The 19265-nt window shown below is 32.0% G+C and overlaps 1 protein-coding gene across 1 annotated transcript in view; it reads left to right on the top strand.

The window, feature by feature from the left end:
* The window catches only part of LOC140063072 (G-protein coupled receptor 54-like), a 61936-nt gene that overhangs the window by 38028 nt on the left and 4643 nt on the right, over positions 1–19265 (top strand). Inside the window, exons 2-3 of the mRNA XM_072109509.1 lie at positions 6753–6946; positions 14638–14773. Of these exons, the coding sequence (XP_071965610.1) occupies positions 6753–6946; positions 14638–14773 (330 nt within the window). The remainder of the gene's footprint in view (positions 1–6752; positions 6947–14637; positions 14774–19265) is intronic.

Raw genomic sequence — 19265 nt, 5'->3', positions numbered from 1 at the left:
GTGAAAAAAAATCAAATTATTGGATAAGATCTGTAGTATGTATAAAGAATGACTCTGGTGTATATGCATAGTTATTAAACACAATCGTGTGTGCCTAGTTGTTGAGAAGCAGACGACAAAGTCTTTGTTTTTCCCACTTATATAGTCGTGATTGGTAGGCCAATACGTGAACATTCTTTTGTATTAGCGTACAAATATAACTTCGATAGAAAGGACCACCAACCTTGTATTTATATAACTATTTTATCACTAGTTACTATACTACATTCAGCATTTTACTACTGCATTTTTTTTTTCTAGGTGGCGACAGACGAATGGTATATGGTATGGTAACATTTCAATATGTTTGTGTACATGAAATTCTCTTTTAATTAAACATCAAACAAACCTACCGCCCAATAATAATAATAATAATAATAGCTAATCGTCTTGTACCGTTAGCATTATACGGGTAGATGTACTTCTGTAATGTAATAACCTGCACTTTTAGAGATACAAAGCCGCATGTTTTTGTTGTTATTGTAAATTTGACCGAGTTATTTCATGATATGCTTACAAAGGACATTGATAAGAGGTTTCCAATCGGTTATAATTCTAAAACGTACTAAACGTAATAACGCCGACCCACCCACGAAGGCAAACACCGAACAGATAAATGGATACATCAATCCGATCAACGTTTCGTTAATTCACCTGAGATTGGATCAATATTTTCAAACTCACAGATTGGAAATGTTCAAAAAATGATCCCGTATGTATACAATATAACAAGTTCAGCGGTACAGATCCGTTTGAAAGTTCGAGGGGAGGGGAGTTATGTAGAAGTTTAATATAAACAGGCCTACTTTGTGGGTAAAGTGAACGTTCTAGGCATGTAATGTACTGTATCTGACTCATACGGCTGCAAACAAAAATAACAATTATGAAAATACAATATTGATATATACATAACGCCAGGATAAACTTACAAGTTCAAGGACCTAACATATGGAAACAGAAATAAAATATGTATCTAATTTATTGTTGAAATATTATGAAATTTCAAATCCTTAGATCAAATAATAGTATTTAGACAAATGGTAAAGTAGATGATACTAAAACGACATACATGAACATAAGAACATTATTTTTAGTTAAATGAACTTGTGACAATGGAAGTACTGATCAAAATGTTAGAAATTGCCGCGAAGTGGTTTAGAACTAATATTTTCCAATAACAATACGTAGCTGACATAATCCTAAAGAGTCGAGCTTGAAAGAAGAAAACTTAACCAATTAAATTTGATGTGCAGTAATTTTTTTTTCTTTCTTCCATTACAATCGTTCATAATGCTTTGATTCCCAAAGGGAAACACTTGAAATCAGATTCGAACGCAATTTAAAAATCGACTTTCTAAACTTTTGACCAATCATAATCTTGGATTTAATCGTCGTGCAAGCTGGCTGTTCATTCTAGTTAAACAATTCGGCGTGTCACACATACTATGCGCGACAACCAATTAGCTCGATGCTGTTCACAAAATAAGGAATTGCAGTAAAAGTATTAACAGATACGAAAAGCTAGCTGTTAAAAGTGAATAATATTATGTACAATCATGGAGGAAAATTTTATTTTTTCCTCCATGGTACAATCAAATTGAAACGGACTTATGCATATACACCATGTGGTTATCTCTTTGCCAATTAACTGTGTATGCATTGCAATACGATCATAAATAATGTTAGAGTGACTGGCTAGATTTCTGACACGATATTTATTTTTAAATATAGACGTGCTTAAAATAGCGTAGCAAATTTCTACCTGCATGGCGGGAATTGTAATGTATTATTGTAGAATGTCAGATTAAGAATCATAAGCTCATTTTTTATGTTACAAAGCCCAGCCAAGAGTGTGAATGTAAAAAAAACAATATCAATGATTGGTTCCTACTAGAACGCAACGCAAGGACGTAACCCAAGAGAGTTGACCAATGACAAGCGACAGTTTGAATAATCCATCGCTTGTGATTGATCAACTCGATCATGTTGCGCTTACGTCCTTACGTTGCGTCCTAGTGGAAACCAAGCTTTAGAACAAACATTTAAATTTGTATTCGACACACGGACTTACTGATAAAATATCGAATGTAATATGTTACCGGTTAGGTTCTTGGTGATGGCTAAGTATTATCTTAGTGGCTGCGAGTAATAGGTATTAACGATTTTTGTATTATCTTTGATATCAATTTCGTGACAATGCAACTTTAATCATGTAAAGAGTAGTTTGATTTGTAGTACGGTGACGATAATGTACTTAATAAGTATGCAAAGTTGCTACTTATTGACACATTGTGGAGTATACGTCAGTTACCGGTACTCGATTTAGTAGCTGAATTTGACCGATATATTTTGTCATACTGCTTCAGGCTAATTGTAGAAAGGACTTTGTTATCGTACTGATTGTAGTTGATTTCTTTCAGTTTCCTTTTTCTTATTTGATACTCGACCATTAGTGCCGTCATCGTCTTTCATACCATCACAATTACTATCTTGTACATAGAGCATCTATCATATATTTTCTCTTTACAATCCGTCCTTTGCCAGACTTATATTATGCACTACGTTTTACATTTCATCTGCTTTACCATTAAACGCTTATAACAATCTAATTTTTTTTTTTTTTATTAAACATAATCTAAAATCCAATCAAGTGACTAAACAACTGTCAATCTATATACTGTATTAGATAAATGTCTGCTAAATGCATTAAATGTGAAGACGAATAAATAAAGTTAATTAGGTGATCTATTTCAGTGGAAAAAATGTATTCGAGAAAACGAACACTGTTTTGCTTATTTTGCGATATAGCCTCTCTTCCAAAAGTGAGAATAACAAAAATCTTAACGTTGAAAATTCACTCGATTCTCGCACGGTGTCATGTCTGGCAACACTAAACCGGGCATAAGTGTCTTGTCTGCTAACTACAACCTTTCTTTCACATGGATTACTGTTTTGGTTTCTCGTTTATTGTTGTTGGACATTACAATATTATGGGAAAACGATTCTAAATTATATTAAATTGAATATATTGATTGAATAATTACAATAGTCATCACTGAATAATTGTAAATTATGTGTAGTTGCTGCTACGTAAAGAGATAGGAGTTAGCAACGGCATTCACATTAATTCATAATTTAGGTCTCTTGCTATGATACTTTAAACTATAACAATCTATTCTAATTCACATTTTACGCAGTGTTAGAATTGATTAAGCTATAATAGTTTTTTAATTCTCGTTACACTTAATGCCATAAGAAGTTGTTATACTTTCTCATTTTTAATCATACCTAAGGGTATTTCAATTACCTACATTGCTATGTTTCTGCATTTAACTGTGTCTTATGAATTATTCATGTGGGAGAAACTTCACATCTGATTGGTCAACGCGTCGATTTCATAGGGTGTCAGTCTTTTTGATCATTTATCTAGGTCTACCCTATTTCTCGATTATGTGGCCTGTTTATGCTAAAAAATTGTCGATCATCGATCATCAATCAATCAATCATTATAAATTTGCAAAGTTAAATCTCATCACATTAAATTGAACAAACATTTCAAACGTTCAATTTACATTGTATTTCTCTCATTATACATGTTTTGTATGTATCAACTTGGAATATCCTCTGGATATACTTTAACAAGGCCAACAGCCATAAGTCGCGTGCTCTCAGAAAAAAATGAACTTTCAAAAAGTAATGTACATCACAACAGTTCAAAAAGTACAGAAAAGCGATAAAACGTATAGTGATACCGGACCGACAGACAGACCGACAGACCGACGGACCGACAGACATAGTGAACCATTGAGTCGCGTCCACGCGACTAAAAAGGAACATGATCTATGTGAACGACATCATGTTGGAAAAAAAATTTATGTCGTTCAAGCTAAGTTTATACGAATGGTTTAGTGCAGTATTATCGTAAGTCGTTTAAATCCCTATGAATATCAATCTTTGTAATTATTTTTACATCTATCTATTTTTGAAAATAATTGAAGTCATTATTCTCCATTGATTTGAATGAGGACATTGTTTAATTCTTCGATTGGTTATATAATCCATTGATCGGCAAGTTGCCTGTTTGTGACATACTTATTTTCTGCTACTGTATTTAAAAATAACATTAAAACTGCCCTTAAGAGGTAACCTATAATTTATTACACTTTTATTAATTATTATAATAACAATAACAATAATCATAACAACAATAATTAAAAATAATAATAACTACTACAGTTGTAATGACTGCAATTTTTATGTGTTTAAATTTTAAATGTAAATAGGCCTATGTATTATTATGTTTGTATGATGTAGTATGTTTAAGCGGATATTAGCCCTTGATAGCATTTGCAGCAATAAAGAAATTGAATTGAATTGAATTGAATAACTTAACTCCGCTGTTTTATGTATTGATCATCGCATATAGATATTGTATTTAGGATTAGAAAACATTTAACATAATTATTTGAAAAAATAACCGAATAATTTTCATACTGTATTATACAGAGTCATTTTATTTTTTAAATACAAAACTTATGGGGTGTATATTTGACCAAAAAGTTACACTTTCGTTAATATTTAACATTCCTAAATTTGCAAATTAGAAGGTCAAGATGTATATTTATATATTAATATGTGTTGGTGATCAGCCATTTTAAAATTAAACATACCAGAGCATATATTTCCGAATTTAACCGATTATTTCTAGTTCACATGAATTAGACCTCTCTGTCTGTGTTACTACAGACTATAACAATATCATAGGCGTTGAGTTTCTCCAATCATGGAGGAAAAAACTTCCTCCATGCTCCAATGGACCAATACATTTACCTGTTGTGCTACATACTAAATAAGAGAAAGAACAGGGATCATCTTAAAAAAGTAGATTAGTTACATTGACATAATTTCATGTTAATAACATTTAAACAGGTGATTTTAAACAAGAACTCTCCGCAGCCGAGGTACATATCTTGTAAAAGTAAAAAAATAGAAATGTTTAACGATTATCATCTTAAAAAAGTAGATTAGTTACACATTGACATAATTTCATGTTAATAACATTTAACAGGTGATTTTAAACAAGAACTCTCCGCAGCCGAGGTACATATCTTGTGAAAGTTAAAAAATACATTTTTTTTTACGATTTTGCTGAGTCAAAGGTCACAAAATTCTACTGACTGGGTTTATGTTCTAGAACACAATATTTTCAATTCTTATTTTTTACCGGAATCATATAACTTTGTTAGAAAATGGCAACAACTACCGACTTTCTTGAACGTTGGTCATTTGGTATTATCAAAGAACTTATAACACAACAATCTCCTGTTCTTTAATTTGCATTCAAAACATAGTATCGGAAGTACAGGGTTAAAAGGTCAAACTGGGCGACGCCATTTCACAGCATGGAAATGAATGATAAAACTAGGAAGTCAAAACTATTAATTACTATATAGAGGGTTCAGTCAATTACTCTATCCCCCCCTATAGTATTAGCAGATCCCCTCTATGATTTTGACTTTCTAATTTTATGCGGGCGCGCTAGTCCATGGCTCACAATGGCGCCACCCATTAGCTCTATTCTATCCCACAATGCCTTTCGAAATTGTTACGCGCTTCGGTGTAGAAATAGTGTTCAGAGATTTAGGATCATAGGTTTCTATACGGAAAAGAATATTCATGTATATTTTATTAGTAGAAATAACCAGGGAAGAATAACGTACTATCGATGTCTCGGATTCTATCATAATAATACTTAGCTATAATGTTTTATTTGAAAGTGCTTTTGTTATGCTTGCCAAAATGCTGATTTACTCAAAGACTTACGTCACGTTTACGTGATGAATAAACGTTGCTTTTATTCACCTTTTAAAATGAATGTCCGTAGCCGATTACTCACGGTATAAACGAGTTATTTAAGCTGATAATAATGTTGTTTTGTTGCTTTATTTGACCTCTGGGATCCTAATAAAAAGGCTTTATTTACAAGAATCTATTTCAGCGACAGATCGGTAGATCAAAGTGTTTCTACAGACAGCAACTCATACATATTAAACATAACTGTATATAAATATAATTGTGAAATGAATCAGATGGCCAATGGCAATTCAGAAATGTATCTGTAGAATATGAATATCACATTATACTATTTTAATGAATAGTTTTTAATGTAGACATGACGGGTGCACTTATGCGTGTACCATAGTGCATATTGTTAAAAGTTAACACCAACATTGTAATGTGTTTAACCTTCTATCATTCATTTCCAATTGAACTAATGGCCCGTGAGAATTCAAAGCATTATATTTGTTTCACCAACAACCATGATGTTAGTTTTTAGAAATTACTAAAAGCATTATACACTGACTTTTTTAATTGAATAGACAAAAAAAAAAAAAAAATGCTAGACCAGAAGTTATGTCACGTGCTAGTCCAGAAGCATGTCGCGCGCTAGTCCAGAAGCATGTCACGTGCTATTCTAGACGCATATCATGGGCAGACCAGACGCATACCACGTGCTAGTCCAGAAACATTCGCATTAGCCCAAGAGCAAATCACCCAGACGCACTCGTTTACTACTTCAGTTGGAGATGATTTTCTGACCATTCAAACACATCCAATGATGTTGGTCTTCAAACACGCTTCGGTTCGAGTTTCATTTGCTGTAATAGTAATTAGGCTATAAAGTAGTTTGATTTTTTTTTTCTATTCCATAGGTAATACGTTAGTATTGTATATCATCATCACTAATAAGGACATGCGGACAATAACTAACCAGTATCTACTACATCTGGCAATTACAGACATATCGTTACTTGTATTCTGTGCAATACCTATGACTATATTGTTTTTTATGGTGGATTGGCCATTTGGAGATTTTGGTTGCCGAATGATCTCATACATGCAATTCGTAAGTATGCGTTCTATAATAGTACAGGGTATATTTTAAATACACTCAATTGAACTGCGCATCTGATGAGTCGAAATCCATTCAGCCCACGTTCAGAAACATGAGCATGCGCACAATGATTGATATGCTCAATAACTGTATAGTAGTCGCACCGCGTCGTGTAAAAAAAAAAGAACGGTCGCTTTTATTTTGTTTTTCAATAAACTCTTAAGCTAGTAATGGTATTTGATTGTTATACATGTTTATGAGAAAAACTGAGATTATTTTCACTTTGCACAAGAATGATGGATTGGTTCAAGTTGTAGTTACTTCATGAACTAATCAGTATTAACTTCGTAATCAAACTGGACCATTTCAAAAGCCAACTCTGTGCATTGTTAACTACACGACAACAACAGTTTTTTGTCTAAAGCTCTGTCTAAAGCTCTGTCTACATTATTAAACTAATCTGACAAAAAGTGTGATTTCCCCAAATATGGTAGTGATATGCCCAAATATGGTAGTGATATGACATAACCATGTCCATATATAGGCACATCATATTTGTTATCACATAAAGTTTGATAGTGTTGACAGAGCTTTATACAGACAAATCTGATTTCATTTAAAAGATGTATGTCATTGGCTTCAATAGGTCTATTGTATTTCATACATCCTTTTTTATCTTCTTGAACTACAGTACAATTTTTAAAGAAACTTCTATTTAACTAGCTCAGACCATGGATGGAAGTATTTCTTTCACGCTTTGCCTTAAGTAAAGATTTAAAATCCTTGTGTGCCGGACATAAGTACATTTTTTCAATTATCGTTAATAAATCACCTTTAATATTGTGCGTGTCATTTGTATCATTTTTCAAACAGCATTGTTTCTATCCAAATTTGTAGAGGAAATAAGTTATATTCTGCTGGTTGGTGGATGCATTCTAAATCCTTTCGGATTTTCGATTTCTACGCTACTAATTGTTGAATTTCGAGAGTAGCATATTCAAGAGTATACAAAGTCCATATTATACTATCAACATGTAGGGTAAACAGTAACATGCATCATTAAATACTTAAATAGCCATTATTATTAATATTAATATCCATTTACGCACTTAAATAGCCATTTTACACCTAAATTACTACAAATTTATAACAATTAGTACATACTTATCTCAGTAATGAATGCAATTTATGTTTGGTTACTCAAATGTTGTATTACCATCATTCAGACAAATCAATGAAAATATACATAAAAAAAATTTTAAAAATGTTCAATTTTGAGAATATTTCATGAGTTCACAACAAATGTATATTTATAAATATTAATTTATTTGAATCTTTACTTTGGATCATTAGAAATAAATTTAAAGACAATTATATGAAATACAGGTAGGCGGGTAGGCATTTGTGTGTATAATAATGATGAAATAGTTTATTTATAATGGTATAACTATTTACAGTAAGTAAAAGCTAAATTAAATCAGAACAAACTTGTTTTTAAATAAAAAATCTATTTCAGAAAAACAAAAAACAAACAAATTATGCCAAAAAGATATTTTATCACATAAATTACGTTGTTAATTGATTATTCGGTAGAGAGAAAAAAAATACAATTGATTTTTATTGGGTAACATTTATATAATCATGTAACATAAAAGTATAACCTTTTTCTGTTTATATGCTTTTGCCATTCAAGTTCATTTTGTACAGCTATATCCAATTCCTTTCACTATGGTTTACAGACAAACCATGGGAAGAAGCAGTGTGGAATTAAACGATAAAAAAGGTGGATAAAACTCCGAAAGCTCCTCTAATCAACTTAAATGAAAGTAATATGATATGATATAACTCTATATGTTACCATTGCGTTATTTATAGAGAAAACTGCGTGGAATGTGCAAATAGCGTTTCAGTAATATTTTTAATAAATACAATTTGTTTAGGCCTTTATACCCAATTCTCAGTGCTTTATCTCCATGTACGATCGACAATATTTGGCCAGCATCATAACATTCGGTAATACCGATCACACGTGGCGTATCATGTAAGGTTAGTTTAAGGGTTTGGTTATGACCTATGACACTTGCATGAATCTTTGTCTACACTATTAAACTTTATGTAACAATTGTGATGTACCCATATATGGACATTATGACGTCATAGTACTACAATATTTTTGGCACATCACATCTTTTTAAAACTAGTTTAATAGTGTAAACATAGCTTTTCGGAATTTGTCTATGAAACTGGTGGGCAAATCTAGATCCAGTACCCGAAAATCGTATATTATGCTCAACTAACTGAATTCTGTACCATTATCTTGATGCGAATATTTGATTAAACAAGACTCTCTGTACTGTAATACCTTTTTAAACACATAATATATTCCTAACTGAATTACATTCTTTTGATGCGAATCACATTACCAAACCTATTAATTAATCATAGCATAATTCAATATAGTTGAGAACTCATTAAAATGCAATAATTTATCACGGGTGGTCGATTAATTTCTAGTGACGCCTCCGTTGCTTTCAACAAGTAATTTGTCATCTAATGGTTTAAATGGAAGTTATATTGATTTTTCTTAACATTCTATATTTCACCGCTTATTTTCGAACACGGATCTAAATCAATATTAATATACGCACTTAAATAGCTATTTTACACCTAAATTACTACACATTTATAACAATTAGTACATACTTATCTCTTTAATTTATTTTTGGTTACTCTGAAAGTTTAATTACCATCGTTCAGACAAATCAATGAAAACATACATAGAAAAAAATGAGTAAAAAATGTTCACGTTCAATGGTGAAAATATTTCATGAGTTGAAGTAATATTGACTGTTCAATGGTGAAAATATTTCATGAGTAAAAATAATATTGACTGTTTAATTTAACGAGGTGCTATCAACAAATACAAACCATTCACTTTGTTTTATAACACAACTACTCACGTTCTAAAAATAAGGTTCTGTTCAGTCTCCGATTATTATTAGGCATTCCTACCGTTTGAAAATATGTTATTTTTTAAATAATACAATGTAGTTCATAATAGATAAAAACATATAATATAACATAATAAAAATACGTTGGTAATAACTCTGCCTGCGATATTTCTTTTCGTACATAATGTGGGGCCCCTCATGAAACGTCACAAATAAACATAAACATTCATTAGTCATATTCATAAGTGGCGTAAGAATTGAGCTACTACAATTATCCAATACAAACGCTTTCTGTCGAGCCGTCTGTGTAGTCGAGTAGATTAGACTATGGACATGTCGATGTATATGGTTCAAATCCCATGAGCAATTTCTTTTTACTTTATAGTAAGATAGAGATTATTTAGAGGGTTAGGTTTACTTATAGTTAGGAAGTAGTTCGGCTATCTTTCACATAAAGGGTCCTTAACTTATTTACGAAAAGAAAAATCGACATTGATTCAAGATGGATGCAGTGAATTAAGTAAATAGAAATTCACTTTAGGACATGAATAAAATCATAATTGTATACCGTATCCATATAAGTATTATTTTGATTGTATTCAAACATTTTATGTAGACTATTACATATATAGATGCCATAATAAGAAACATCTGTTACTCTATATTAGTACCGTACAAATTATGATGGGAATACGACAGACAATTAAACTATTGATCACAGTAGACTAGAAGTCTTTTATTGCTGAATAATGCTTTATTACTAAAGCTTTTACTCTGCCTTTAAAAAAAACAAAACAAACAACAAACAAAAACACTCCATGTAAACATTATTTTGGAGTAAAAGCTGATGAAATATCTGCTATATGTTGAATCAACAAAAAATTTGGTTTTGACATTTGTTTTTCGTAAAATGTTGATACGTCTCAATTGTTATAAGACATTCGCCATTGAATATCGCCAGTTTACTAAAATCAGGAAAAAATTTTTTACCACGTTTGGTACTAACTGAAATTTCACAATAATATGAACCGTTGAAAAATAATTTTAGTTTTAAAAAGAAAACAAAATGGCGGCTATTAGTCGACACGATTTCAAATACAAATATCTCAACACAGACAAGATGGCATATACTGTACTGTAGCTATTCAAATATTTAATAACACACTTGAATTAACATGATTTAAATCTAAATTTAGTAATTTAATGTTTTGAATTGATATTAGGCCTAGACCTATTCGTCCATTCAAAAATATTTTTTATTCTGAGGCGCGGCAGGAAATTTGAATTCGTAACATCAATCAATTTTGTTTTCATCACACTGTACAATAGAGATTAACGCCTTTTCACTGTAGCTTATTGATGGGGTTTAGATACAAACAACAACATTCGAACTGGTTAGCGATTTCTATGACAATTAATATCTTCGTTTTTCTAAAAATATACCAGCGGTAAGAACAAAAAGGTATTGCTAATGTGGGTATTCTACGTGTCAGATAACTGACGAAAATATTCATCAACGGAGACCGTCGGTGATCCACTTGTTTAAACTTTACACAACATCCAACTAGCTACACATGTATTTTATGCATTTGTCAACGTTTGTAACTCAAAATGCACTGACTAGGTAAATCTTTTGTAACTTAAAATGCACTGATTCAGATCAACCTTTTGTAACTTAAAATGCACTAATAAATTCAGGTATAGACAGAAAACCAGAAGCATTAAGGCACTGTTTTTATAAATAATGCAAAAAAGGTGTGATTTTTATTGAAACAAGGTTTATTTGGAATTGGTTTGGAATTACTTCCTTGATATTTATTATGTTTAATGTACAATTTTGTCTTGACCAGAGAAGAGTGGATCCTGGTGCTAACCTACACGTTAAGGCACACCATATCATAAACAACATCATGTATACCTGTATAACCATTTCTCCTGTTGTTGTAAATTTCCCGCATCATATTCTATTGGGCTAATAAATCTCTTTTTTTTCACTACGGTATGTTATACTTATCCCAATCGATCAACTAAAATTAAGCATGGAATCAAGATTGATCAACACCTGTGAAATTACAACACTGAAACCATGTACTGAATTACAATCAACTCCGTTAATGTTTTTTTTTTGTCTACTCTTGCAGAATTCTCATCTTTATCGTTTCATATAATATTTCAGCTGTATTGCTGGGCGGTTTAATATTTCTTTATCTTTTTTACATTATATTCTTCTAAACTAAAAATCGTATTCATCCTAAGTCTTACTTAGTGATTAAGTTTATAATAATATGTAAATTGACTCGTTATTTTTAAAATGCTATATCATGGTGATGTATTAAAATCCATCTAAAACTCCTTTATGCGTCACTAGATATCTTTCCTATCATAGATACTAACTTACTAATGCATAAGTTTGTTATCTATCTTTGATGAAAATAACACACGAAAATATATCAATTATCAACACTTACTGTGTGTGTCTTGATGAGCTAGACAATTATTAGTTTGGAGCCTTCTTATTGGTACGTCGTTCATTTATGATGTAAGCATGACTATATTAATATGAGTTAAGTAAAAGAAATCCACGTTTTTAATTAAATAGACTGCTTCTATAACTGTCTTGTTATTATTACTTTCATTGTAATTAACTATCAAAAGGTATAATATTATTGGCCTACATTTAAAAGTATTAGTGTTGGTAGTTGAAGAATAACATATGTAGAATATAAATAATGTAAATGTATAGCTTTTTAAGCACTTAGGTTGAGGAAAATGAATCATTCTGACCACACGTTAGAATTATCAATAAAGGTATGATGTATATGCAGTATAATGAATTTAAACATAGTTGAATATTAAAGCCACGATAATACTTTTTTAACACCTTGATATTTTGTTTTATTGAAACCATAATTTCGATGGGATTTCAAAATTCAAGATTTTATTTATTATGCCTACAATTACGGTTTTCAATTTACTTTGAATAATTTGTTCATGTAGACTGATTTGGAGATTCTTAGGAATACATTTATTTTGATTTGAATGTGATTTTTTGAATAAAGAAACATTAATCATTTTGAAAACACATTACAACTGATTATCAAGCTATTGTAAAGTTATGTCTGCACTATCAATGTAGTTTGACAAAAAAGTATGATGTGTGCCCAAATATGGTACTGATGCCCAAATATGGTAGTGATATGAAATCATCATGTCAATATATAGGCACATAACATTTTTATTGGCAAATAAAGTTTGATAGTGTAGACAGAGCTTAAGAAAGGTATGGTAATATACATGTATTATGTAAGTTTATACAGTTGAATATCGATAACCATGATAATACCTACGCTTTGAAATTTTATTGAAACCATAATCTTGATGGGATTTCAAAATTCAATATTTCATTATATGCCTACAATTATTTTTTTTCAATTTACTTTGAATAATTTCCTCATGTAGAGTGATTTGGAGATTCTTTAGAATAAATTATTTTGATTTGAATGTGATTGTTTTCTTAAAAGCTTTGCATTGATTGGTTTTACCTCTTTATTTGTGTTGTGTATAAAGTAGTGATGAACAATGATTCTCAAGAATTAGAATAGACAATAAAGGCAATGATTTATTTCTTTCTGTAATTCAATCCATTTATTTCAAAATATTTTGGGGGCTGAATATTTTGTGAGTTGGTTAAAGTAGTACGGTGCCAACAAAGCTGGCATTACTGACAATGGCAATAATATTTCTAATTTCTTTGAATAAACGTCGGCTACCTGTAGTTATTCTTTCCAATCTAACAACAGGATGCTGAGCCCCGGAGATCAAATGGTTTATCGGTGGCTTCGACAATATCAGTTCCACGCCCCTTAACAGACATCGCGCTTCGAGGAGGAGAATATCTACAATACTACTTTTTCGCAGCCAGACATAAGAACAAATGACTTACGAGTTCCTATCTTGAAAAGGCGAGCTCTGTGCAGTTGATAACATACAAAAAAAAAGATTCGTTTCTATTAATAAAGTCACTGTGTGACAAATAACTAATTACCTTTGGTTTAAGGTCAAATACTTTATTTATCCATTCATTGAATCATTGATTAAACTCTGGAATACTGTCTAGACATGTGTTTGATTGCAATTGGACAAACTTTGTAATTATTATTCGAAATGATATGCTGACCTCTAAAAATAGTAATGAAAGTAATTCGGATCAGGATCTAGGGATTACCTTCTCAATATCGAAGTTAGCGTTGATGTTGACGACGATCGAACACTTACCTATACATGTTTTGGTTTGTTTTGAGATTAAATAGGCATGGTATTCTAAGCGAAGCCAAACAAACGGTGTTTACAAAAACTAGAACAAAATACCCGATTCGTTTTGTGACGTAAGCAAAACGTAATACTTGTATATAAGCAGGCATACAGAATGAAATACTGTACGCGTTTTATACAATACAATCGTGATTTTAAAATATTGTTTAATTCTATAAAATATATTTCAACAAATTGGTAATATTGACCTACATTTTTCAAAAAACAAGATTCTTTTTTTATAAATATCTCATACACTGCTTCTTACACGTCATCAATCATAGACCATGATTATAAAAAGAGATGCCATGAGTTGGCACAGACATTATATACTATAATGGATCGAAATTGAGTAGTTAATAAATCATGTACAATACAAAAAGCTTTTATGTAGGCCTATATCATATTTTATAGCAAACATTTTCGTATTATTTGTTACAGGTTTCAACACAAGTAACATGTTTTCTGCTAATGTTGGTGACCATTGATCGATATTCATTGATTGTTAAAGCAGTTCAGTCTCGAAATTCTAGGAGTATTCGAAAAGCACGTATTATAATTGTTTGCATATGGATAGGTAGGTATTATATGGAACATTTTTGAAAACGCATTGGTTGGTGTTTGGTATATTACGTGCACTTCAAAAGCACTGCTCCCTATTTTTAAAATTTATTTTTTTATTACACCTTATTGATAGAGGATGACCCTAAACGGCGTATGCTGACAATCAAGGAGCCCTCTTGATTAGTGACAGTGGCTGTGTGTATACTAGTACACCGGGGTAACCCCCTAGGCTACTCGTCTCGAAAGATGTACTCTATAGGTTCTTTAAAGTGCACACGAGCCAGTGTGTACTCTGGACCTACGGTTTATAGTCCTTATCCGAGACTCGTTCTATCACCAGAACCACGGAGTGAGTGAGCCTCGAACCCTTGCCGATGTTATGGCTATGGATTACGATTCCACTGTCTTAACCGCTCGGCCACACTCACTCGAATGAAAGAATATATGAATATATATACAGTATATGAATTTAATACGATATACGGCTCATAAAAGGTAATGAAAAATAGTTTATATAGTATAGTAATAGTATAGTAATACAGTAGTAATTTAGTTAATACTTGTCAATAGAGGGCAGACTATTTCAGGTTCTTTAAATTAATTTTGCGACTGTATTTCGATTTTTGTGAATAGCGCTTGTACAGATAACCAAATAAAGCTTTATTAATACACAGCCTATAGGCCCATTCATGATTATCCACATTAAATATATTTCCCCGATTGATACCCCTACCCATAATACTCTTAGACATTTTTCGAATATATATTTTGTTAAATTGTAATACTAGATATCATAATATTATTATCTGAATACGCATTGCGAAAAAATTATCGTGTTACCAATTTTAATACGTATCAAAATACGACTAATGCTAAATGTACTAAGATGGTATGTAAGAAAAGGACGATTTCTCGATTGCATCATATAAATTCTATTAAATATATAGAAAGCAATGGCGGAGACGTCTACTCAAAATGTAATCAAATTACTATAATAACATTATATTTTGAGAAAATTAAAGAAAACAGAGCTTATTTCAAGATTTTGGCATTTCGTCAACCACGGTGTAGAGGATAAGCCTAGCTCCTCATTGGTAGGGGGGGGGGGGGAGGGAGACGATGTTTAGTATGAATGTACATCGTACAAGAGACAGAAGTTAAAACCGAAATAACCAAAGTAACATGGAAAAGTCTACTCAAGCAAACCCTGAAAGCGCAACAAGTATAAACAATAACAATCTATCAAATCAAACTGATATATTATTCAATCCTATTACTCTATAGCCCCTTTCTCACAGAGCTGAGTGCCAGGAATATTGCGGGAATATACCATTACCATGCCGGTATGGTTTTCTGTGAGAACGGGTCGTCTTGGCATCATGCCGGCACCATGCCGGCATCGACATGACCTGCTTTAGACCTAGTAATATTCTAGGGATATTCCCCGCAATGCCAGACGGGCATTCTGTGAGAACGTAACGCCGTTATATTCCGGGGTTCCCTGTCGAGGCTTCAGACACCTTGCGCGGTCAAGTGTATCACTTTGGCGCCGATTCAATTCAATTAACAATAATAATGTCGAACTGGAGGGATAATGAGATAAGAGAGCTGCTTAAAATAAGGGGACAAGAAGAAATTTGTAGCATAATCTATAGCAGGCCTAGCCTAGGCCAGCTCTTTGTTAATGTTGGTGCCTAACTAGCCTGACCCTTCGTCGCCTTGTAAATTGTACAGCCTTCTAAGGTGTTTTACAGATTGCCGATTGACGGCTAATTAATTGCTGTACCTGTATAATATATGCACAATATACTGTACATAGCATGTATTGCATAAATATGCTATAAAGGAAGATAATAATCTGTAACCTAACATTCGCCGCCATATATCCCTAGACAAAAATAATAACAATAAAGGACGCCCTCAATAATTATTTTGTCAGAGACTTTTTATTGGCCGAATATGCCCGACTCCTTTCTCACAGAAAGCCGGTATATACCGGTTATATTTCCGGCACGATAGTCCGATGAGAATGGGTATATGCCGGTAACGATACCGGCACGACGCCAGCACTGTACCGGTATATTGCAGACACATCTGTGAGAAAGGGGCTTATGTAACAACTTTGACGAACAGGATGAACTAACTGATCATAGTCTTAGCAATAAAATATGTACGATAGAGACATGCTCATATATGAGCACAGACCAGTTAAATGACTCGGTTAATAAATAAATAATATCAGCTACTCATTTTTACACTATAATATCAGAAGTATTAACAAACACTTAGATGAATTAATTACTTGTTTAAACGACATTAAACACCCATTCACTGTAATTGGCATATCAGAAACATGGCTTAAAGAAACATCACCTAGACCATACTTACCAAACTACGATTTCCATGCTCTAGACAGGGAAAATCGAAAAGGAGGTGGTGTTGGCTTGTTTATTTCAAATACTATAGAGGTCAAAACAAGAACCGATTTGAAAATTAATTTCTGTGAATGTCTGTTTATTGAGATAATTGAAAAAAAGTGTAAAAATGCAATTGTTGGTACTGTCTACAGACCACCAGACATGAAAATAGATGTTTTTAATGATTCACTTGAAGATGTCCTCACTGCTATAGACAAAGAAGGTAAACCATGTTATATCATGGGAGATTTTAATATCAATCTGCTTAAACATGTAACATGCAGTGATGTAAATGATTTTATTGAAATAATGATGTCTCACTCGTTTTATCCATCTATATCTAGACCAACTAGAATACAAGATCAGTCAGTAACACTAATTGACAACATATTTTCAAATACAATTTCCGAAAAAGTTCTATCTGGTATACTAATCTCGGACATTTCCGACCATTTACCAGTATATCAAATAACACACTCTGCTTCGTCTTCCCACGTAAACACGCACATGAATAAAGGCACCTCAGTCTCATGTGACACGTATATAGTTAACAATAGAAATATTACGAAACTAAATAGTGATTTATTAAGTGCAGAGTGGCTTTGAGTATATGAAGCGACTGATCCAGAAATCGCTTATAATGATTTTCTGGATAATTTTAAGTTTCTATATAACAAACACCTTAAAAAAACTGTAAAATCATCAAAACAGTATGACAAATTCAAGCAGCCCTGGATGAGTTTTGGGTTATAGGTCTAGTAAAAGAAAGCATGTAATAATAATAATTCAACATTTATTAGTTTCTAACAATGGTATAACAATACAATAAAAAAGAATGATAATTTATAATGAGAAAATACAAAAAATACCATTAATGTACTGTATAAAAGGTTCATAAAACACCCTACTGTAAAAAACAAAAATGCTTATAAAGAATTTAAAAAAGCTTTTGCACGCACGTGCAAAATCGCCAAAAAGATGTATTATGAAAATCTTTTCAATCGAACAAATGGTAATATTAAAAAAACATGGAATGTTATAAATGATGTAATTGATCCGAACAAAGGAAAAACTAAAGTTCCAACTTCTTTTACACATAGCAATGAAACTATACATGGTTGCGAAAATGTTGTAAATCACATTAATGATTATTTTATTAATGTAGGTTGTAAGGTTCAAGACAATATTGAGTCTACTACGACAAAATATTCTGAATACCTCACAAACAAACAACGCAACTCAATGTTTTGTTGCTATGTTGATGAAGAGGAGGTACTAAAAGTTATTGAATCTCTGGATTCAAACAAAGCCCCCGGATTTGATGGGACATTTCAGCAAAAGTTGTAAAGGAAGTAAAATACAACATTTTAAAGCCGCTGACATATATTTTTAATTTATCACTTCAAACTGGACTGATACCAGGGAAGTTGAAAATTTCCAAAGTAGTTCCTATACATAAAAAAGGGGACCGCCATTTGGCCTCAAACTATTGTCCCATATCGCTGTTTTTTACCCCATTTTTTCGAAAGTTTTTGAAAAGATTATCCATAATCAATTATACAATTATCTTATAAAATTTAAAGTGTTAAGCAACAATCAATATGGATTTAGAAACAAACACTCAACTTCTCATGCTATGATCGACTTGGTCCATATAATATTAAATGCATTTGAAAAAAAGGAATATGCACTTACTACCTTTATGGATTTGTCAAAAGCGTTTGACATTATCGATCACAGTATTCTGTTGAGCAAATTGGCGCATTATGGTATAAGAGGCATCGTTTTAATGTGGTTTAGAAACTATTTAAGTGGCCGCAAACAATATGTGTATGACAATGGTAGATCATCATGTTTAAAAAACACCAATATAGGGGTGTCACAGGGCTCTGTTTTAGGACCACTTTTGTTTTTGATTTACATCAATGATATAAGTCGAGCAAGTAGTAAAATAGATATAATTAGTTTTGCTGACGACACAACTTGTATAACAAGGGGAGATGACCCTACAATGTTAAACCATACTATGAATATTGAACTAGAAAAAATAAACGTATGGCTTAAAGCAAATAAGCTGTTACTGAATGT

Source organism: Antedon mediterranea, chromosome 11, assembly GCF_964355755.1.
Source record: "Antedon mediterranea chromosome 11, ecAntMedi1.1, whole genome shotgun sequence".
In the NCBI taxonomy this organism is placed as follows: Eukaryota; Metazoa; Echinodermata; class Crinoidea; order Comatulida; family Antedonidae; genus Antedon; species Antedon mediterranea.
The sequence above is the reverse complement of the archived record's forward strand: the minus strand, read 5'-3'. Positions and strand labels throughout refer to the sequence as shown.